A 19,905-nucleotide genomic window follows, 5' to 3' on the forward strand; every position below is an offset into this window, starting at 1 on the left:
ACGCACTGCATACACGCTAGCGGAGATCAAGTCTATGGACCGTCCCCATGACCAGGAGAAGACGAGGAGCTCGAAGCGGAGCGACTTCGGGAAGTGCGTTGTCTAGTGCACGAGGACGCGTTACGTGAAGTCTCGAAACATCCAAGACAAGGGTGGCTGGCCGTGCAGGGCAAGTCGATGGACTGAGCGGCCAGTCAGCGTATGATATGCCGACGGTCCGCGGTAGGGAGTGTCACCTGATCACCACCGCATCACGGGCACAGGACGATGAGCGCAATCGCCGCTTGCGAAGATGCAGGAGTTATTTTGAGCTCCGGGGTTTCAAGAAAACGCTACAAAACCCGAGCCCCGCATCGCTCTCCTGGGGCATTAGAAGACCTGGAGGTGGAGTACGCCAAAATGCATAAATTGCTGAAACACTCACGAGTCAAACAAAATACGTCCCAAGAGGACTTCTTGTGCTGTGTCGTTGAAACATAGCTGCAGAACCCGTGCTCTCGCTGCGACTTGATGCAGGCCTCTCGTAGGACAAGCATCACACTTCCAAGGCAGGCTCAAGGTTCCGTCAGAATCTCGAGGTACGGGAGGAGAAACTTAGAATCTAGCATCAAATGCATTGGCTATAATTACCGGACAAGCGCCGCCTACGACATGATAGGCACCGTACTACACTGACATACAGTGGCCGAAGTCAGCAGACGATATGCGTCATATGGGACGTCTTGGCTCACTAGCATGTCATTCAAAGGGCCTCATCAGACCTTCGGGGGTGGCGGAGGTGGCTCCTCCGTATCCGCTTCAAAGAGCCCTGTGCGCTGGGCGACAGATTCCGCTGCTTGCTCCGCCGGAGATGCGGCTTTCCGCAGACGTTCTGCTCTGATGGCTAGCGGCTCGGAGTCTCCAAGTCGCTCGTTATCGTCATCGTAGTCGTCGTCTAGGAATTCTCGTGCTGACGGCCCGTCATCGACCGACAGCCGTATGCGACCTTCTCCTTGATTCCAGGTCTCTAGTCTAAAACGAGTGACGGTCAGTATCGGTACCGCGATACACAAATTTAACATCCTAGAAGCGTGCTTCTTTGCCGCCAAATGTTCCTCGTACGCCCCGGTAACACCTCGCCACCTCCATGCAAGACAACAGAACGGAGATATACAAGAGTTACTCACCGGTGCGCAACGACCGTCCTAATTGCAGATGCCCGGCGCCACAGGAGGAACAGTCCACACAATGTGCATGTTGTGAACAAGAAGATTATGGGGAAGCTGCCGAGGGGCTCCTCTTTCGTGCTTGGTCGAGGGTCTGGACTTGGGTAAGCATATCAGACCAACATCCACAAAACGCGAGAGCACCTGTTCAATCCGCGAGGGATTGAACCGATGCAGAGGGGAAATCCCTCTGTCTCCTGCAAAACGACGTCCGCACACTAGCGCGGGCGTCACGGGCTCCGCGGGGCTATAAGTCTGTAGTGCGTACCTGCGCGGGTGTGTATGACAGCCATTCCACGGGTATACTGGAAGCCGACAGTGTGTGTAGGATTCCCAGCTCTCAGAAAAAGGATGAAGGCTATCTTCCAGGAGCGAATGGTCGAGGGGAAGCAAGAGGAGTGATTGTGAGTACGAGGTCTGGTCGCCGGGGCGCAAGGGCGTGTCTCCAGGTGCACCGAGTTTCTCGGGATAGCCCAGCCACGTGGCACATTGGGCCAAGTGTATTCTAGCCTTGACTCAGCGAGAGGTTCATGAACTGTAGACCATCATATTTGCATTAGGGCACACAGAGGGGAACTATTCCACTATGGTTCTGAATTAAGTACTTGTATTTACTCCGTTCTACAGTGCTTTGCAAAAGAGATTGCAGTGCGAAGCGCGCAAAATCCTGTTTAGGCGTGTTCAATTCTTGTCGCTCGCTCATTTCCTCGCGCGCCTACCGGGCGTCTGCCTACCTGGATTCAAGGTCAGATCAAGCGCCTGTAGCACAGCCGCACAGGCAGCGGTGCAGCGAGATCGACGTTTTCGTCCTATGCTAGGTTTGTTATGCCCAGAAAATCTGTCCAGAAAGTGGATGGAGACGTCGGCAGATCGCTATAGGCTTGTTGACCGAGAATAATTGTACACAATGCGCCCAAATCGGAACCAGATTCGGCACGACACGCTTCTCTGGCCACCTGGGGTTGCCACTGTAAGCCTGATGGCAATTGGACTCAAAACCTTGCGGGACGACTCCGCGTCTCGAGTCATGGAGCTCACTATCTTTCAAATCGTTAAGCTTTCGCGTCGCTCCTCAGTCCCAGCTCGCGACGCTCATGCGGTCGTGTTGCACCCGCTGCCTGCGCACCTCTGCTCGCTGTGCTACAGGCGCTTGATCTGACCTTGAATCCAGGTAGGCAGACGCCCGGTAGGCGCGCGAGGAAATGAGCGAGCGACAAGAATTGAACACGCCTAAACAGGATTTTGCGCGCTTCGCACTGCAATCTTTGTTGCAAAGCACTGTAATATGCTCTACTAGACTGTATTTATCCACTGTTGAATTAGCTCAACAAACCTCATGTTCGGCGGCTAGTCTGTCTATTACTGGTAAACTGGGCGCCGGTGCTTTGTTCGTAATTACCAGCGGCTCATACCATCTATTACGCGTGATAGATCTGTTGCACCGCGTTCTCCGCTTCGTCAGGCTCTCGTGCGCATCCCTGAACATTTGAGCTACGAAGAGGCGTCAACCCTTCCATGTGCTGCTCTTACCGCCTACAATGGCCTCTTTGGCGGCAAGCCCACCTTGAAGGGCGGTGACATTGTCCTAGTCCAAGGCACCGGAGGCGTCTCGATCTTCGGTCTGCAAATCGCCGTCGCTTCGGGTGCAACCGTCATCGCCACGTCGTCCTCGGACAAGAAGCTCGAGATTGCGAAGAAGCTCGGTGCCAAGCACGTGATCAACTACAAGACGACGCCGAAATGGGAGGAGGAGTTTCTCAAGCTCACGAACGGCCGCGGCATTGACCATGTCCTCGAGGTCGGTGGCCCAGCTACGGTCATTCAGTCCGCAAAGGCGACGAGGTATGGAGGCAACTTATCCGTCATCGGCATCGTGGCAGGGGTATGCAAAGATCTACTTGATGAGGGGTTCCAAGAGGACCGATGACTCATCTAGCCAGGGGACGCCAGCCAGCTGCCCTTGTTCGTCCATGGCAAGGGTCTCCACTACCGCGGTATCATCATTGGTTCTCGCCAACAGTGCGTTCATCTCTGGCAACCTCTAGTGATTGTGGGCTGACGGCAACTGATCGACGTACAGGTTCGAAGATTTGATCCGGTTGATTGAGGCGGTGAAGCTGAAGCCTGTTGTGAATAAGGTTTTCGATATCGAGCACACCCGAGAAGCGTATGAGTATCTGGAGAGCCAGCAGCATGTCGGGAAGGTCGTCATCAAGGTGTCTAGAAACTAGTACTCAACTTAAGCTCGAAATCCGGCTTGCCAGAAGTGTGTGTGTACACCAATGAATCACAGCATACATGCCGTCCTATCCGAGGCACTTGCAGGATGAGAACAGTGATAAATGTGAAATCGCTGTGTGGGAATCCCACGCACTGACACTTATTTGGCACTAGTTCTGTGCTCTTCATTGGCAAGTTGCTGCACAGATATTTCAAGCAAGAACCTAGCATACCAATACCCGAGGAAACGCGACCACCCTTCCTGCCCCTCATATGTAGTTATCGGTGAAACCAGCGACCAGACCTTGGACACAAAATTCACCGCTATCGTTGAACGACAATCTAGGCAGGAAAGACGCACTTATATATGTCTTATGCGGCCTTTGAGATTTTCAATCCCATCGAATAATACCGGACGAGGAGGACATGCTCATCCTATCCAAGTTGGAAGTCGGGTTCGAGTACTTGGTTCAGCAATGATGACATCATGGAACATGTGGCACAGCCGCCGGTGCAGACGGACGTCTCGCAGCGGCGTGGCCCTCAGACGCCTCTTACGCTTCGCAATCGATGTCACTTCTCAGCTCTTTCGGACGCGCCCTCTGCTTCAGGCCTCACACATACTTTCATCACCTCCATCCATTTCCAAGCCATGGCAAGTAGTCGGTGGTCGTTCACCCGCGTGCTGGGAGGCCCTGCAAAGACCCAACCACCGTCCAACCATTCCACCTCCGGACCGTCTCATACCAATGGAAACAGTCGTGGTCACGGCCCGCGACAGCACCAGAGACAAGCATCCTCTGCGACCACCACAGTTCAGCCACAGTCGAGGTTCAATCGCCCTCCCGCTGCTACCGCCGCCGTAGCCGAAGACCCTAACCACCTATCGAACGACTCCACCCCCGCCGTCCCGGACAGCGTGTGGTTCGCCTCGGACTTCATGCTCGGGTCGGGCATGGCCATCATCCAGCCCTCGTCCGGAAAGGTAGTCATACTATGCCAAAGGGAGAAAGACAGGCACGGACGCGAGCACAATTACTGGTTCCTTCCCAAAGGCAGGAAGGACGTCGGAGAGTCCCTGGAGCAGACGGCACTGCGGGAAGCCTACGAAGAGGTGAGTCCCTGTGCTCGCGTCCCAAGACACGGAAGTTCAGGGGAGCGGTGGTTTTAGCACCGCTTCGAGTGTCTATCCACCTCTCCCGCCATACTCGATCCCTGCGATCGCCCTGGCTGAGTCCCGGCCAGGACCTGCCGTATCCGTATTTTCCTAGAACTCTTCAAAAGATCATTCATGAACTCTCGAACGCTCGTAGGCTATAGCCTCACACGCGGAACTCACTAACTCACCTCCGCCCTGCAGTCCGGATACCGCGTCAGCTTGCTCCCCGTCGTCCTCCCGCACAACGCCCCAACCCCCCCCGGTTCGATCCGGCGGCTCGACCGCTCGCGCATCCTCCCATGCACCGAGCCCATCTACATATCCCTGATGGGGTACGGCCGCGGGGGGCGCAATCACCAGCGCGGCGAGTACCTCACCTTCTGGTACGTGGGCCAGATCCCAGCAGACGCGGTCAGTCCGTCCGTCCTCGTTCTCCCGAAGCTGTCCTCGTTCTCACACCGCGTATCTGACCCCGACCTATCGCCGATTAGACCGTCGAGGCCGGCACGCGCATGGCCGACGAGGTAGACTACGAGACGCACCTCGTCACAATCCAGGAGGCGCTCGCCCGCCTGCAGGGCCCGCCGGCGCACGTCATGCACAAGGCGTACGAGCTGTGGACGCACACCGCGCAGCTGCAGGCGCAGAACGAGTACAGGTACTACGTCTCCCAGCTCGCCGTGGAGCATGCGCGCGCCGCTGTCGCGAGCCACGGTGCCCGGCCTGCCGGGGCGGACGAGGTCGTCTCAGCGGAGCAGGCAGCACAGGATGCGGAGAACTGGGAGGACGCGGACCTGGCTTAGGTACTGTACGACGCGATGTCATGTTGTAGAATAGGACGGAATAGACGGAATTGTATACCATCCGTTCAGCAGTGCCTGCTACCATGCATGGCAGCTACGAACGGTTGCGTGTGCGTTGCGTGGCCTGAAACGGCTGGGGACGTCACGCTGAGTGGCGTTGGCTTTTCGGATGCAGCTATGGGGAGGTATGTACATCAATGCCTTGCTGAATATGCAACTTGCATTAGAGCGAAGTCGGCTGACGCCAGTGGATGACCTGAAGGTCTCAATCTAGCAAGGCCCTTACGGGACATGGTGTAGGGATGGACATATGTATAAAGCAACGTGCCAGCTACAGCAAAGTATGTGGTTACAAAGAGACATGGCACAGAACACAGCGAGCGTCGCGGGAGAGCACCCACAACGTCCCGCAATCGTTACAAAGAGCGCACGCACAGCATCGGCATTTGTACCTACTTGGTCCGAGCAGCCACGAAGGCCAACACGATCAACCTACACCACGCCCCGCAATTCAACGGCCGACCTAGCACAGCGACGTCTCGCGGACCGCACCTGTCTCGCGCTCACCCTCATCCTCGCGCTCACCGGATCGTACACCTGTCGAACACGCTCTCCCTCCGCTCCGCCTTCTCGGGCACGCCCCACACGCGCCACATCTTCATCGCCTCCTCCGCAGGGCAGATCGTGAACACCATCGTCCCGTCCGGGCTCAGGCAGCTGTGGCCCACGGGGCCCGTGTGCGCCGGCACGCTCACGACGCGCCGCAGGCTCGGGTACGCGTGCACCGTCAACGAGTTCGTCAGCACCGTCTTTGCGGCCACCGGCCGCTCGCGGTCGCGGTGCCGGCGGCGGCCTGGGTTGCCGTTGCCGGGGTCCATGGAGGAGGAGCCAGCGGCGGCAGAGGAGGAGGCGAGGTTGGGGCACGAGTCGCTCGCGCCGCCGCGAGGCACCCAGGACATGCCGTGCGTGGAGAGGAGCTCCTTGCAGTGCGGGGACCAGAGGAGGGAGGTGACGGACGTGTTGAGCGGGATGATGTGCGCCGGGGGCGCGGTGCCGATCGTGCTGTTGATGTTCCAGACGCGGACCTTGCCGTCGGGGTGCATAGTGCCGGTCGCGAGCAGCTCGGGCTTCCACGGGCACCACGCTAGAGCCTGCAGCCACGGGAGGTGAGTACTGAGTGCATGTGTCAGACAGGCAGCGGAAAACGCTTGCCTTGATCGGCGCGTGGTGCTTGATCTTGCTGCCCCACCGGTTCGAGAGCGTGAGCGACTTGCTCGCGCGCGCGTCCCAGATCTGCACTACGCCCGCCTGGTCGCTGCTCGCCAAGTAGTTCCCATCGTGCCGCCACCGGAGCCCGTGCACCTTGTCCCTGTGCATCTCGAGCCTACCTATTCGGGCCGGGGAGCGTGTATCATGCAGCGATATCGCTCCGTCACCCAGCCCGACGGCGAGCGTGCTCTCGTGCCAGCTGAGCCCGCCGACGTCCGCGTCGCCCTCCTCCTGCCACACCCCGAGCTGCGCTGTCGCGTCCGCGTCCCAGAGCTGCATCTCGCCGTTCATCGTCCCCGCGGCGATGAGGTTCGGGCGACTCGGCGACCATTCGATGCTGATCAGCCGCCCTCGCTGTCGCTGCGGGAGCTTGAAGAGGTGCGAGATCTTCCTGGAGTCGAGCTCCTGGTAGTACACATCGAAGCCGCATGCCACTGCGATCGCGTTCCGCGCGGACCACGATATCGGGTAGGCGAAGAGGTCGGAGGGGATGCCAGGCCCGTCCAGGGCGAGGATGAACTGCTTCCGCGACCCAAGGTGCGCCTCTGCGGATGTCGACGGAACGACGTGCGGCTTTTTGAGAAGCTGGTGGAAGTTGAAGCGATGTCGGTTGAGGTACGAGTTGTTTGACTTCTTGTCAGTGTTCGTGTCGGTGAAGTTGAGGACGCGGTCGTCGGCAAGGCCGAAAAGCTTGGCTATCCGCTGTGTGCGCGGCGTGGTCTGGAGGGGCAATGCGCGGTCTTTCCGTGCAGAAATGAAGCGGTCGGACTGAAAGGACAAACAGTCAGCTTCATGCCACACATTCGACACCGTGACTTTGGCGCCATGAGGCGCATCGATGTGCAGTGCCACTTCTCGACGCAACGGAAGAAGCACATGTGGTATGGGACACTACAGGAGGGGGTATGGTTTGCATGCTGGCGATGTCCCAGACAACGCTCGTTGCATTGCGACGTCTCGCAAGTTCTACTATTCGCCACAGCAGCCATATGGACCGTTCTCGCTCACTACCGCAGCCGTCAAGGTCATGTCTGACAGTATGCACAAGGGCTCGAAGAGGCCGTCAACCCGAAGTTCTAGTATTTCCGGTCAAGCCGGGCGATACACACCGCACGACCACGATGCACACACCGCCGCAGGGTATCCGTCCCCCACATGCTCCTCACGTCGCCGATCATGTCCACCTTCACGCACGCTACCCTACTTAGGAACGCCCGATCCCCGACTCGGGACAAGGAAGGAAGTCACACGTACCACATCGACCTTGCTCGCAGATCCAAGCTCTGCGCCAAAGGCCTCGAAGTCTGCATTGTCCTCGTCCGCGAGGGACATCCGCCGCCTCTTCTTGGCCGCGGAATAGAGGTTGGGGGTGACCGATCCCGGGGCCCATGCTCGCTTCCGGGTCGGCAACGGGGTCTGACACCCCGCAGCCTGCGCCGCGTTCAGTGTCTTGTCGCTCATCGTTGCGGCATACAAATGGTGCGTTGGATGTTGTGACAGATGTCTTGACAACAGTTAGTTCGATTGAGATAGCAGGGGAGCCTAGAGTGTAGCTGAGCAGAGTGAGGTAGGGGTGGAGGTGGTGGTGGTTGAAGGGAAAGGTTTACGGCACGTGTGGCCACAGGATAAATATCTCACAAAGGCGTGCTCCGTTGAGGTGCGCCCCACAAAGAGTCTCTTGCCATCCTCTCAAAGTAGTACTATAAGCCCTTCTCAGTACGGCCGATCGTCTCTCGAGGACAAACAGTGCGACATGCTCGCTTTTGCAGTCGCGAGCCTGCCCGCCGACGCTTCACGTGATCGTGGTGCCCACACGGGATGGCTAGGCATAGAGCGTAGGTGCTGGCTGCGGCAGACAATGTTTCACTAGTTACTAGAGCAGGTACATCGCAGGTCGTAAGTAAGGTCATTATAGTCGTAACAGGTCGTTAGCGGGTGCAACAAGCGACACCAAAAATAGGGTATAAATAAGCCTTCCACAGCACGAACTTCTCGTAACGGACCATCAAGAGCCGTGTCCTTGTCCGCGGAGTCACCAAGAAGGACATCACAGCAGCGCAGCGACGAAGCTCGACAAAACAGCGACGGCGACGGCCGACCATGACCACGACGACGAAAGCGAGGAAGCACCGTTCGCCGTCGTCGCGGTGGCCGCAGCTGCGCTGGAGGTGGGGGTCGTCTCGCCATCCGAATTCGAGACATTGCCAAGGAGCGTGCTCTCGAGGGCGCAGATCTTGCGCATGCCGTCGACGATTCCCGGGAGATTCGCCGAGTCAGAGTCCAGGAACGACGTCTGGTTCGTCTTGATGAAGCTAGCGAGCGTATCATGAGGAAAATGCCATACAAATCATGAAAGCGTGTGTCATACCAGTCGACGCATTGCGGGTATGCACTCTGGAAGGTGTCCGCACAGGCGCACTTGATAACGTCGATGAACGCCCCCGGGTTGAAGATGATCTGCAAGGCGTCTTCAATTAGTACTGAACCCAATCAACTCCTCTCTCCCTTCCCATTTCCAAAGTTCACTTCTGTTCCTGTCAACCCCCGGTATGGTCCTACGGCACGTCATGCCCATTCCACGGCACGACTCCCCTCCGCCAGCTTGACACCGCAAACATTCGGCCTCTCAGGCAAACAGCACCACTCACCATCGAGAAGTTCTGCAACACCGGCGCCGCCTGCGCGCAGCTATCGATGCTCCCAAAGTTCTGCTGGCAAATCGGGCACGACGGCGGCTGTGCCGGGAACACGGGCTCGCTCCCGTCGTCCTGCCTCCGCTCCGCGCTGACGCCGCGCGCGAGCACGAGAGGCTGGGGTGAGGCCTGGCTGAGGCCACCGAGCGCAGTAGGGGCAGGCGAGAGGGGCGACGCGAGCGCAGAGAGGAACGTGGCAGACCAGAGCGAGAGGAGGGCGGCGAAGAGAGCGAGGGACGTGGACGCAGCGTAGCGGGCCATTGCTCCTGGTTTCCTGGATTGATTTTAAGCTGTTTTGCGGGGTTTATGGTGGAAAACGTAAGGGTCGTTACAGCGAATGCCTGTCGTCTAGCTGGAGCAAAGGCGCGGAGGGGCCGAACGCGGGTGCTGGGGGTGCTAGACGGTCGTGGGGAGAGGCAAGCTGCTGGGAACGACGAAGGGTGAAGCTGTCGGGCCTCGGCAGGGCTTGGACGTGATCGAAGCGGGAGCGGGCCCACCTGATCTCGCCTTCGGCAGGGCCCGCGACCGTGTCCCATGTGCGCGAGCCATGGCAATGGAAACTTTGGTTTCGACTGGCCGCCACGGTGACAATATTGGATCGGGAGAAGGGACCTTGGTCGTTGAAGAACGTGTGTCGTTCCGCTACTTACACATTTTGTGACAAGGGAAGGCGAATCCGGCCAGACCCCGTAATATGCTACGGTGATTGCCCGAAACACCGTCCACTGGAGAGGTCCTCGGAGGCCTGAGGGATTTCTATGCTACCTTCACTTAGAACACTCGAAGCCGCCGCAAGAAAGATAGACCGAATGTTCTTCAGCTGAGACGAGGACATTATGCCGGTCGTTCGCGGAACCTGCAACGGTTCATAGCCTCGAGACCCCGGGAAAGACAGACTGCGTTCACTAGATTTATCATTGCCAATCTCGGAGCTTGGAATCGCCCCATACTGCATACATGCTCATGCACCACAGGGAGACGGCTCATACACTGCTGAATATCGTACATGCGCGAATTTCCACCAAGCCGTCCAACCGAGGGATTCGTCACTTCTTGCATTGGGATGCGCGGAGGCTCGCAGTCACGCTTCGCCCTGCCTCATCCCAAGAGGACGCTACCTCAGGCGGCGGGGTGGCCCTTGTGGTGGTGGTGCTTGCGGTGCTTGACGTCCTCGGTCGGGTCCTCGACAGCATCTAAAGGACACGATAAGATGTATACGTCGCAAGATAGACATCCGCCACCACTTACCGCGACCGACGTGGTGACCCTTGTGGTGGTGGTGACGATGCTTGATGTCTTCGGTGGGGGTCTCGTCAGGCCCCGCCTCAACCGCAGCAGCGTCTGTCGCGCAGTGAGTCCACTGGACAGGACTTCTTGGAGCCGATGAGCATAGACTCACCGCGACCAACGTGGTGACCCTTGTGGTGGTGGTGACGATGCTTGATGTCCTCGGATGGGGCAGAGGCATCCTCTACGACGTCTGTAGAGCATAGTATGTTGACGGAGCAGGATTAGCACGAAAGTGCGTATACTCACCGCGGCCGACGTGGTGGCCCTTGTGGTGGTGGTGACGGTGCTTCACGTCCTCCGAGGGCACGGTAGCGGCCTCAACAGTGTCTGTACAGGACGAAGAGTCGTCAGATATGGAAATACTGGGGGCGATGAGTGTATGCTCACCACGGCCGACGTGATGCCCCTTGTGGTGGTGGTGACGGTGCTTGACATCCTCAGAAGGAACATCAACCGCAGCGACCGGCACGTCAGCGGTGCCGACGTCGGCAGCAGCATCTGTATGGAGAGACCAATCAATGAGAGATATTCTCTCGAAGTCAGAATCCGTGTGCTGACCGCGACCGACGTGGTGACCCTTGTGGTGGTGGTGCGGGTGGTGCTTAATATCCTCGACGGCGGACACCCCAGTAACATCAGAGGGAGCCGCAGCGTCTGTAGCACACAGTTAGTGAACGAGAAAGCTCGTATTCGGAAGAGAGTCCGTGTACTCACTGTAGCCAACGAGAAGGGCAGCGAGGACGATGTTGATTAAGTACGCGAACTGCATGTTTACACTGTGTAGACGAGGGACAGTCTGAGGACGGCGATGTGTAGACAGGGGATTGTCTGAGGACCGATGAGGGAGACCAACGAGGCTTTTATACCTGAGGACTGCCTACAAAACTCTCGTGAGGCGCTTGGCCAAGATAGCCCCCGGAAAAACAACTTCGTCGCAGGCGTCATGCGACTGGCACATGTACACCAAGTCCACCAATAGAAAGATCGTCAGCATGCTCTGTAAGTACATTTCCATTCTTTGAAAGGCGTCAGTAGTGGTTCCGACGGTTAAGTTCGAGCCATACTCACAAATTATCATTGTCTGCTGAGGTTGCTCGTCTGTAGGACCACGGTTGCAATGGAGCACGGAGAAGACTGAAAAAGGTACAGATCGTCGTATGCTATGAATAAAGCCTTCATTGAATGCGCAAGTGACCTGTGGCACGTTCGCTGACAGGGACTGAGAGCATTGGCTGCGCTTCGTTTCGTGCGCCAACTGTCGTCTTAGATGCTTCTCATGATGTGAGCGGGGCTAGAGTTGCATCCCTACAGTCTGTGAATTGCGATCAATAGATCGTTGATTGCCACGGGGATACTATAGGACGTAATGGCGGGCGAGGTTGTAGTGGAAGAGAGCAACTGGTGTTATGTAGTGTTCACATTCAGCTTTGACTGAGGGGCCCAGGCCCGGGGCAGTGGCGGTGACTACTAGTGCTTAACGGGATGTGCCGACCGGCGCCACCAAGATCATGATGCAACAAGCCAACTCGGCCTGCCTCTCGACGGCGACGCGTATATGCAGTGGATACTACACTGAGCAGCGGAGGATGCTCCTTTGTCTCACATCCTTGGTATGCAGGTGGGTCCTCGTTGAATACTTGGGACATATGACCTGCATTTACCCAGTCAACGTTGCGGATACGTGCTCTGCACTCATGTGCTCGCACCGTTGCGAATGCACTATTTTCTGCTCGAACAGACTCACGGCGCCCAGGCGAAGGTCTCTAATACCGCATATTGAGAGCGGCTACTCAATTACGCCGCCCTTTGTCCCCTTAAACGCCACAGCAAAACGCCGTGTCCTCGGCGATGGCGGAGGCCACGTCTCTGAAGAAGGTAAATTGACCATCAGCGAGGTGTTTTCGGTCTGCGCGTTTCTTGCATATGGCTGAAGCCAATATTATGGGCCAAGAAGTTCCTGGTTTCGTGGATTGGTATTCAAGTAGGGGGGGGGGCCTGATGACCAGCCCTGTGAACATCCGCAGCCCGCAGCCCGCGCCTGCGCCTCAACGGTGCTTCTACACTCTTACATAGGCTCTTTCCCGAGGTCGCAATTGCCAAATACCTGCCATCGTGATCGCCAGCAAAGGCTAACTGCCAGCGCCAGTCCCTTATATTGCTTGTGGCTATATCGGTGTCTCTAGAAATAAACGAACGACTTCGAGCCCCAAAATCCCGTCGCGGAGGCAAAGAGACGGCCGCGCCCTGTGGAGGAGCGAAGACGTAAATGTCTGTAGCCCTTCTAACTAGAGCGTCGCCTTATGGCTTCACTTGGTGAGCTGAGATGAAGGCGGGGGTATCTGTACCATATTTAGCTTGCTTTTGTCCCATGCATTAGCAAATAACCTACCTGCATGGCGTCGGTTTCGCGACCAAGCCGAAGAGTAGCAGTATGTCCATTCAACGAGGTCGTGAGCTACATGGGGATGCTTGGGGACATGCGGAGATCGGACCGCCTTCCAAAGCCGTCTTGCTGTTCATCACCTATAGAACTACTTCGATGAACGGAACCTCGTGGGTTCGGCTGGTGGCTATCCCAGCAAATTTCCCCGAGTTATGTCCACGGCTCCTGTTAGGTTGTAAGATTCAACACATCAACTGCCGCCGCTGCCAGCAACAAGAAGGCCGTTCTCGTCGGCAACATTGCAAGTGGAGTCTAGACGGCGAACGCGGGCGAATGGCATGTTCAGTGGGGAGAGTATGTGGGAACCAGACTCAATACCTCAGAGATGATGAACGACATAGCGAGCATGGTCATGCCAGTACGAACCTGGATGCCTTTCCATAGTGGTCACTGAAACCAGGTGTCACTTGATCGTCTCAGAGATGCAGTCGGGGTTGGCAGTATCAGGCATGACTAAAGCGAAGGAAAATCCACTCAATTACCGTGTATCGCTATATTGTAGGCGAGTTATAAACCATCTGGCGTATCTAGCGATGAAAGAAAAAAAACGGTAAGAGTTCCCGGGATAGAGCCATGTCTCTTCAGTAACCAACGTCTGACATGTATAGTTCGTCCTGAATTCGTCAATTTGTTCATGAAAGCTTTTGGACAAGCGGGGTTGTTTCGGCTCCTCAATGCCTTCTCATTCCGACAGAAGCTCTTTCGAGGTGAGGATCCGGTTCGCGAGTGCACTGAGGTTCGCGTCAGCGACGATGACGTCCGGCGTGAGCTCGACGTCGAAAGCCTGCTCGATTGCGAGCGAGATGCGCTTCGCCTGCCGCTCGGTCCAGAATCGGAAGTCGTCGGGATCTCGGCCGTCCTCTGCCTCTGCCTGAGCCGAATAGCCCTTGCACGACTGCGGGATGAGCGAAGGGTCGGAGTCGAGGCAGAGAGGGACGATGCGCTTGAGGGTACCCCGCACCGTATCGAAGGTAAGTTGGCTCGGCTTGTCCACTACAAGCACACAGACTATCAACAATAGAATTCCAGATGTGACACGAGGTGTTTTACGTACCATAGATTTCGAAGGGCCCATCTAGACTCATCACATTATATTTACCGTCGTGGTGGTATCGCATCTCGTATTTTCCCGTTCGCCAGGGAAGCACGCTCCCCGTGAACACGACCTCATCCTCTTCGAAGTCCGGGGAGGCGCCCGCAGTGCGCTTCGGTTTTTGGAGCTCGATCGGGATGTCGCCGTCGTACTCGCCGTCGTGCACGGGCATCCACATGCCGAGTGACGACGTCTTCGTGACAAGGTTCGACTGGTTCGAGCCGACGCGGTAGATACCGATCCAGTCCTTGCGCGAGTGGTGATTGGGCGCTCGCCACTTGACGCGGATCGGCTCACCGAGGTGGAAGCGGAGGGTGCCATCTGCTGAGGGGACGATGGAGATCCTGTACTTGTTCGTATCGTAGGAGGATAGATCGTTCGCGACGCGCGAGATAACGAGGCGCTCCCGAGACTGTTGGAGAAGAACCTTAGTGTCCTCCACGACCTCAGATATTTTGGGACGGGCTACAAATAGGTTCAATGAGACACGTTGCGAACGTGCACCAGGGGGAATGACTTACATTTGGAAAGGAACTCCTCAACGACTTCGGCGGTCTCCTCGTACACCTTGTCAAACGTGCCCTTGACCTCGCGCGCGACGCGCTTAATCTCAGGAGCGTGCTTGCCGGCGCGCGACTCAAGGAGACGCACGTTCTTCTGCGCGACCTTCTTGATGACTTTAACGAAGCCAGCATCACTACGAATAGATTCACCATAGAGCTTCCTCATATGCGGGCTATGTAATGGCAAGCGTCAGTTTGGGACTCGTTCTGACGATAGTGTTGAGAGGTGAAACTCACTACTCAACCTGACTGAGGAACCACCAGTGAGACAAGTGGCGAATGACAGCCAGCGCGAAGACGAGCTTGCTCCCAGAGACGAGAGCGAGGCCAAAGAAGGTGGCACCGCTAATTACCTCTGGATTGTTGAGGTACCTGGAAGGCACAGAGCTTAGGACGCATTCAAACGTTGAGTTTTGGGGTGCATGCACTTACCGGTAGATACCGGTATACTCAAGGTGCGCCGGATAGTCCTCAATGAAGAAGTCACCGAAGAACCAGCCTGGTAAGCAGCCAGTCAAATCATGCGAGGTCGGGAAGGATGCCGAGAAGACACACCAAACAGACCGAGGACTTCGTAAGACTCAAGACTTGACCAGATGTGAAGGCCGATCATGAGCTAGGAGAGAGATGGGCTCAGACTACGAATGCGGCAGGATTGAAATCGCGAACTTACGGCGCCAAGTGTATGGCGGAGCAACTCGTTGCCAGCAGTCCAATGCTGCCAGTCGGGGACAGAATACGTCTTCCAAGCTAAGCAGCCAAGAGAGACTAGTACCCAATTGCGTCAGCAACACGAATCACGCTACTAATCGACAGCACTAGAATCCCTACCGTACGACATGCACATGCTCATGTTATAGATACCCTTCCAGTTCTGCAAGGCTTCCCGAATCGCACCCTGGCCACGGTCGTTTTGAGGGTAATGGTAGTGCTTCAGGTAGTGGCGAACGAGGAACTTGTTCTGAGACTGTGCGCGGAGCAGCAGGCCGAGACCGAACTCGTTGAACAGGCACCATGTGAGAGCGTGGACGAAGTGCAGCGGCAGCGAGTTCGTTGGGCAGATGGTGAGCGCGACCGCGTAGGACAAAATCAGGATCAGCTGGAAATCGGATGCGCTGTCCGTCGAAGATAACTACAATGAGCAACCTATTGTGCACACAAGCCTGGCGAAAGGGGCATTACCGGAACATATCGACGTTGTGGAGCAGTACCGCATCCTTGCGGAAGTACCGGTGGAATAGGTCATGCTGGGAGATGGCTCCGCGGGTCTTCGGAGAAGCGGGCCTGCCCAGGCTATCTCTCGACGACTTCGACGACAGCGCATGGGTCCTGAGCTTCTTCAGCTGGCGAGGGGGGGTAACCATCTCGGTCTCAGTCTCAACTTCAGTGATGAGCTCCTCAGACTCTGTCGCCGTGTCGCCTTCCGTTACCGCGGGAGTGGGCGCCTCCGCAAGAGAAGATGTTGATGAGGTAGATGCCTTACGGACGTGAGATGACTCCAGCGAGTCTTCGGACGCCTTGCGCGGAGCACGAGGTTGTATCGGCGAACGCACAGCCAGAGGCTTGCGTTGACCATAGGTGCGCTCGATATCTACCCATGAGTCAGGTGAGTTATTGTTTGTGGTTAGATCGCAAGGAACACTCACGGGGGTTCTCGAAGAAGACCAAGAAGCCAAACTGGGCAGCATGCGCGGCCAAACTCACGAACAGAACGGCATAGCTCCCGACGATAAGCGATAGACCGTAGTAACCAGCATATCCTTATCGCACGCGTCAGCCAGGGAATCTAAGCACTGCATGGAATCTATCGACTCACCAACAGAGTACATAGGGTGAGGGGCAAGCTCAAATACGCCGTCAAAGACGAGCGCACCACGCTGGAAGAACACATCGCCCCAGTACCAGCCGTAGTCCTTGACGACTTGGTGTGCCTCGGTCTTGACCCACAGGTTGAAGGCAATCAGCGCGATACCCCCGATCCACCTTGGATAATAACAATAGAGTTTGGGTCAGGAATAGAAGTGCGATAGTAAGTGTGCTTACCTCATGATGTGAAGCGTCAGGGACAGTCCTTCGGGAATGCGGAAACACGAGAAGGCAAACATGCAGTACGCCAAGAAATCACTACCCAACCACAACTGAGGTCAGACTTGGACATGGCGGATGCTAGACGACACGAACTTGAGCAGAATGATATCCACGAGCTGGCGGAACAAGAGCCATGTGTTGTACTCTAGGGGCAGTTCCTATAGATAACCGTGGGTAAGCACAGATTCTGGTCGTGTGACCAGTAATGCACGGCAACAAACATCGAATGAGTAGTCTTTGCCCATCTTCCCAGCGAGTTGACTTTTGATCCACCGCCTGACCTCAGGCTTGCGGTCAGGATCGAGCCATCCGAGGCGCTGCACCTCCCTGACAATCCATTTACGTTTACTCTGCTTCGTGAGGACCCACCCGAGACCCAGATCGTACGCTGCTCGCCAGAACGCGAAGTACAAGAAGAAGAACGCGCGTGACACATTTCGGGGAAGCGTGAAGAAGAGGACGAGTTGGGTACCCAGTAACGCGAGGTTGAGCAGGTCGATGTGTGACTTGGGATAACCAGGGTGGAAGAGAGTCAGCACATCATGAGTGGTAGGCACACGGAACACTGCCAGATGAGGTACGTCAGCAAATCAGTAACGGTACAATTTGACAGAATATGCGCATCGTACAGCGATGACGCTGCTCAGATCAACGCGCGGCGCGCGCTCATCACGCCGTCGAGGGAGAATACTGGCCGTGTTGGCATTTCCCGTCGGGGGTAGGTAAGTTCCGGCCATCCAAGGCGCTGCGTTGCAGATTCCCTGCCTGTATCGCTTTATGTATGGGACCACGTACCTTCTCCACTTGGCGTCTTCCCCCACACTACTTCCTCTCGCTTAGGTGCGTCCGGTTCCCCGCTACTTGTTGCTGGTGAGCTGGAGGACGTTCGGTCCCCGACGCGTCGTTGTCTGAGATTTGCCTGGAGTTCCGCTGGCGGCGGAGCAGGAGAGGACATGGTGGTTGGGGGATAGGTGGCACGAAGACGTAAAGCCGGGACCTCTGGGGAAACGACACGTGTTTCCAAGTCCATCATCTTCAGGGACGTTCGCGTCAATTGTTCGCGCCTGTCGAGACCCCGTTCGCGCCTATTCTGGCAACCTACGCGCCCGTCCGCAGCCTCTGATCGTATTCAACGCCACACAGCAAGTCATTCTGTACCTATGTTTGTCAATGCCTTAAGGTGCTAGTGAGGAGAGCATCCCAACTCCGTACGCTATCTTATCCTTTGTGAGAAAATATCTGAGAAACGACCTGTCGCACCGTCTCTGCGCTAGCTGGGCTGTACGTCATTCTACATTGGCATCGATTGATGAATGTGTACGCCGTTCACTACCGAGCCCAAGGTGTGATAGGGTGCAACTGCGTCGTTCAACGAGGAATTGCCGTGGATTTTCTTGATGGAAGAAGACGGCATCCAACGGAAGCTTACTGTAGCCACTCAGACACAGGCTACGAGTACATGCAGACAACCGTTCCCAACGAACTATGGTGCAGTTCAATTAGTCACCACCAGTTTTGTACACCGTTAAGCGCCGCCTTATAACTCCATTAGATCGTCATAAAACCCTCCCGTTATTTGTCATTTGCAAGGATTTCAATAGAGGGACTAATCCCCAAAGGCATTTTTCGATTGGGTCAAAACTGGCCAAAGTGACCTCATTAGTAAGGCCAAGGCACGTGACATGAGCGTCTATCTACCAACGAGGTAATATTACATAATGCTATATGACGTCCATTGCCTGTGCCAGCTGCTCCGGGATCCGGCGGTGGGACTTGTACCTGCGCGAACTAAACTCTTTCACCTTCTGCTGTGCCTCCCGCGCTCTGAGGCCCTCAGCATATGCATCAACAAACCTCCAAGCACGATGCTCCCATTTTCGGATGAGCTCGATTGAGACGGACTGTAGTGCTTTCGGCATGTTCTCACGGAGCGTGTCAAAGGTGTAATCGCAGTGCTCTCGGAGCCAATTCTTTACCGCACCCCAAAAGTACTCGATGAAGTTAATCTCGCAGTGGAATTTTGGCAGGAATATGCAGATATGACCTATCAAGATTTCAGATTGACTTTGCCCACTATTGCTGATTTACTCACCTTCGTTTTCGATGATTTCTTGTACCCGCGACTTCTGGGCTTCGAAATTGGGTTGCCGCTCGAGGATACGAGTTGCACAGCAGTCCATGGCATCTTCCTCGCAACTCCCCTTGCACTTCATGAGAAGCCTGGGCCGCCATAGCCCCCGTTCCGTCAGAATAGCCTTCATCCCCTTGGGCTGGTTGGGGCGCTCTGGATGATCGGAGGGGAAAATCATCTGCTGTGTCACTTTCTCACCATCCCGTAAGTACCATCCATCGCGCATGTGAGGCTGCGCTCCGCCCGGGTTAAGGTTCATCTTGGACGCTCGCAAAGCATCGGGTGCATATACCGAGTGTCCCTTGTCACGAACCGCCCTCACGGCGCTACGTTTCCTTTTCGATTCGAACCATTGCCTCGTACGTTTCCTTATTGTTCACTACTCGCTATTGTTTCCCTTTGTCTGCACACAGACAATAGCTCCCTCTGTCCCCACATCCGCTATTGTCCTACACCCCTTGTACTTTGTACCCATGGCAACGCTATTGTCCTCTAGCGCCCATTGTTCGTTCCCTGTATATAGCTGGATCCCTTGCTACCTGGAGACTCTAGTTTCGACCTCTTGTCTCCAGGTAAGCCATCGTGTATTTCGCTCTGTAGATACTTCGCTCAATACACAACTTGTCTCCAGTCCTGCCTGTTGAGCTCCGCTCCAGTCTCACTGCGATCAGAGCTCGTCGGCGCTCCTGCCTGCCTCGCTCGTCTCCACTTACTCGCTCGACAGTCAGTTGTAACATCCCTGTGAGTTATCGACAAGTATGCAGGCGATGTGCCCATCTCCGTGTGCCTTCTTGAATGCTGGGAAGAACCTCTCTGTCAACTGAGAAGATTACTGCATAAGTTTGATCCATATACAACAATGGCAAAAATATATACCTGCTTGCAGAAAAGCTCACCGTTCCAGAATCCCTCGTGATTCTTACCATATTCCAATGTAACGCTAGCTTC

General features: G+C 56.0%; 6 protein-coding genes across 6 annotated transcripts in view; 2 read left to right on the forward strand and 4 right to left on the reverse strand.

Annotated features, from left to right (window-relative positions):
• Window positions 1-34: 34 nt before the first annotated feature.
• On the forward strand, window positions 35-3,436 carry DICSQDRAFT_171383 (NAD(P)-binding protein; the record flags this gene model as incomplete). Its single annotated transcript, XM_007367051.1, has 4 exons — window positions 35-93; window positions 2,637-3,087; window positions 3,142-3,224; window positions 3,286-3,436. 4 exons carry the CDS (start codon window positions 35-37, stop codon window positions 3,434-3,436), a joined length of 744 nt encoding a protein of 247 aa, XP_007367113.1.
• A 641-nt stretch (window positions 3,437-4,077) lies between these two features.
• DICSQDRAFT_107862 (uncharacterized protein) lies at window positions 4,078-5,426 on the forward strand (the record flags this gene model as incomplete). The annotated part of the gene is made up of 3 exons (XM_007367052.1): window positions 4,078-4,539; window positions 4,786-4,995; window positions 5,076-5,426. The coding sequence occupies 3 exons, from the start codon at window positions 4,078-4,080 to the stop codon at window positions 5,385-5,387; spliced, it is 984 nt and encodes a 327-aa protein (XP_007367114.1). The 3' UTR covers window positions 5,388-5,426.
• Window positions 5,427-5,688: 262 nt separating this feature from the next.
• Window positions 5,689-8,195, reverse strand: DICSQDRAFT_107866 (WD40 repeat-like protein). The gene is made up of 3 exons (XM_007367053.1): window positions 7,911-8,195; window positions 6,594-7,424; window positions 5,689-6,538 (listed from the first exon to the last, which is right to left on the reverse strand). The coding sequence occupies exons 1-3, from the start codon at window positions 8,115-8,117 to the stop codon at window positions 5,969-5,971; spliced, it is 1,608 nt and encodes a 535-aa protein (XP_007367115.1). The 5' UTR covers window positions 8,118-8,195; the 3' UTR covers window positions 5,689-5,968.
• A 305-nt stretch (window positions 8,196-8,500) lies between these two features.
• DICSQDRAFT_107867 (uncharacterized protein) lies at window positions 8,501-11,648 on the reverse strand (the record flags this gene model as incomplete). The annotated part of the gene is made up of 4 exons (XM_007367054.1): window positions 8,501-8,968; window positions 9,025-9,113; window positions 9,305-9,482; window positions 11,590-11,648. 4 exons carry the CDS (start codon window positions 11,646-11,648, stop codon window positions 8,704-8,706), a joined length of 591 nt encoding a protein of 196 aa, XP_007367116.1. The 3' UTR covers window positions 8,501-8,703.
• A 1,892-nt stretch (window positions 11,649-13,540) lies between these two features.
• Window positions 13,541-17,786, reverse strand: DICSQDRAFT_88308 (phosphatidylethanolamine N-methyltransferase). The gene is made up of 15 exons (XM_007367055.1): window positions 17,622-17,786; window positions 17,048-17,391; window positions 16,920-16,984; window positions 16,782-16,862; window positions 16,555-16,721; window positions 16,385-16,498; window positions 15,921-16,329; window positions 15,570-15,853; window positions 15,412-15,506; window positions 15,294-15,354; window positions 15,171-15,237; window positions 14,976-15,110; window positions 14,697-14,911; window positions 14,137-14,640; window positions 13,541-14,075 (listed from the first exon to the last, which is right to left on the reverse strand). The coding sequence occupies exons 1-15, from the start codon at window positions 17,779-17,781 to the stop codon at window positions 13,765-13,767; spliced, it is 3,012 nt and encodes a 1,003-aa protein (XP_007367117.1). The 5' UTR covers window positions 17,782-17,786; the 3' UTR covers window positions 13,541-13,764.
• A 761-nt stretch (window positions 17,787-18,547) lies between these two features.
• DICSQDRAFT_63456 (uncharacterized protein) overlaps window positions 18,548-19,905 on the reverse strand; it is a gene marked incomplete at both ends in the record, with an annotated part of 2,776 nt that continues 1,418 nt past the window's right edge. The window contains 4 exons of the mRNA XM_007367056.1: window positions 18,548-18,783; window positions 19,024-19,258; window positions 19,338-19,339; window positions 19,693-19,777. Of these exons, the coding sequence (XP_007367118.1) occupies window positions 18,548-18,783; window positions 19,024-19,258; window positions 19,338-19,339; window positions 19,693-19,777 (558 nt within the window). The remainder of the gene's footprint in view (window positions 18,784-19,023; window positions 19,259-19,337; window positions 19,340-19,692; window positions 19,778-19,905) is intronic.

Source organism: Dichomitus squalens (genome assembly GCF_000275845.1).
Source record: "Dichomitus squalens LYAD-421 SS1 unplaced genomic scaffold DICSQscaffold_22, whole genome shotgun sequence".
NCBI lineage: Eukaryota > Fungi > Basidiomycota > Agaricomycetes > Polyporales > Polyporaceae > Dichomitus > Dichomitus squalens.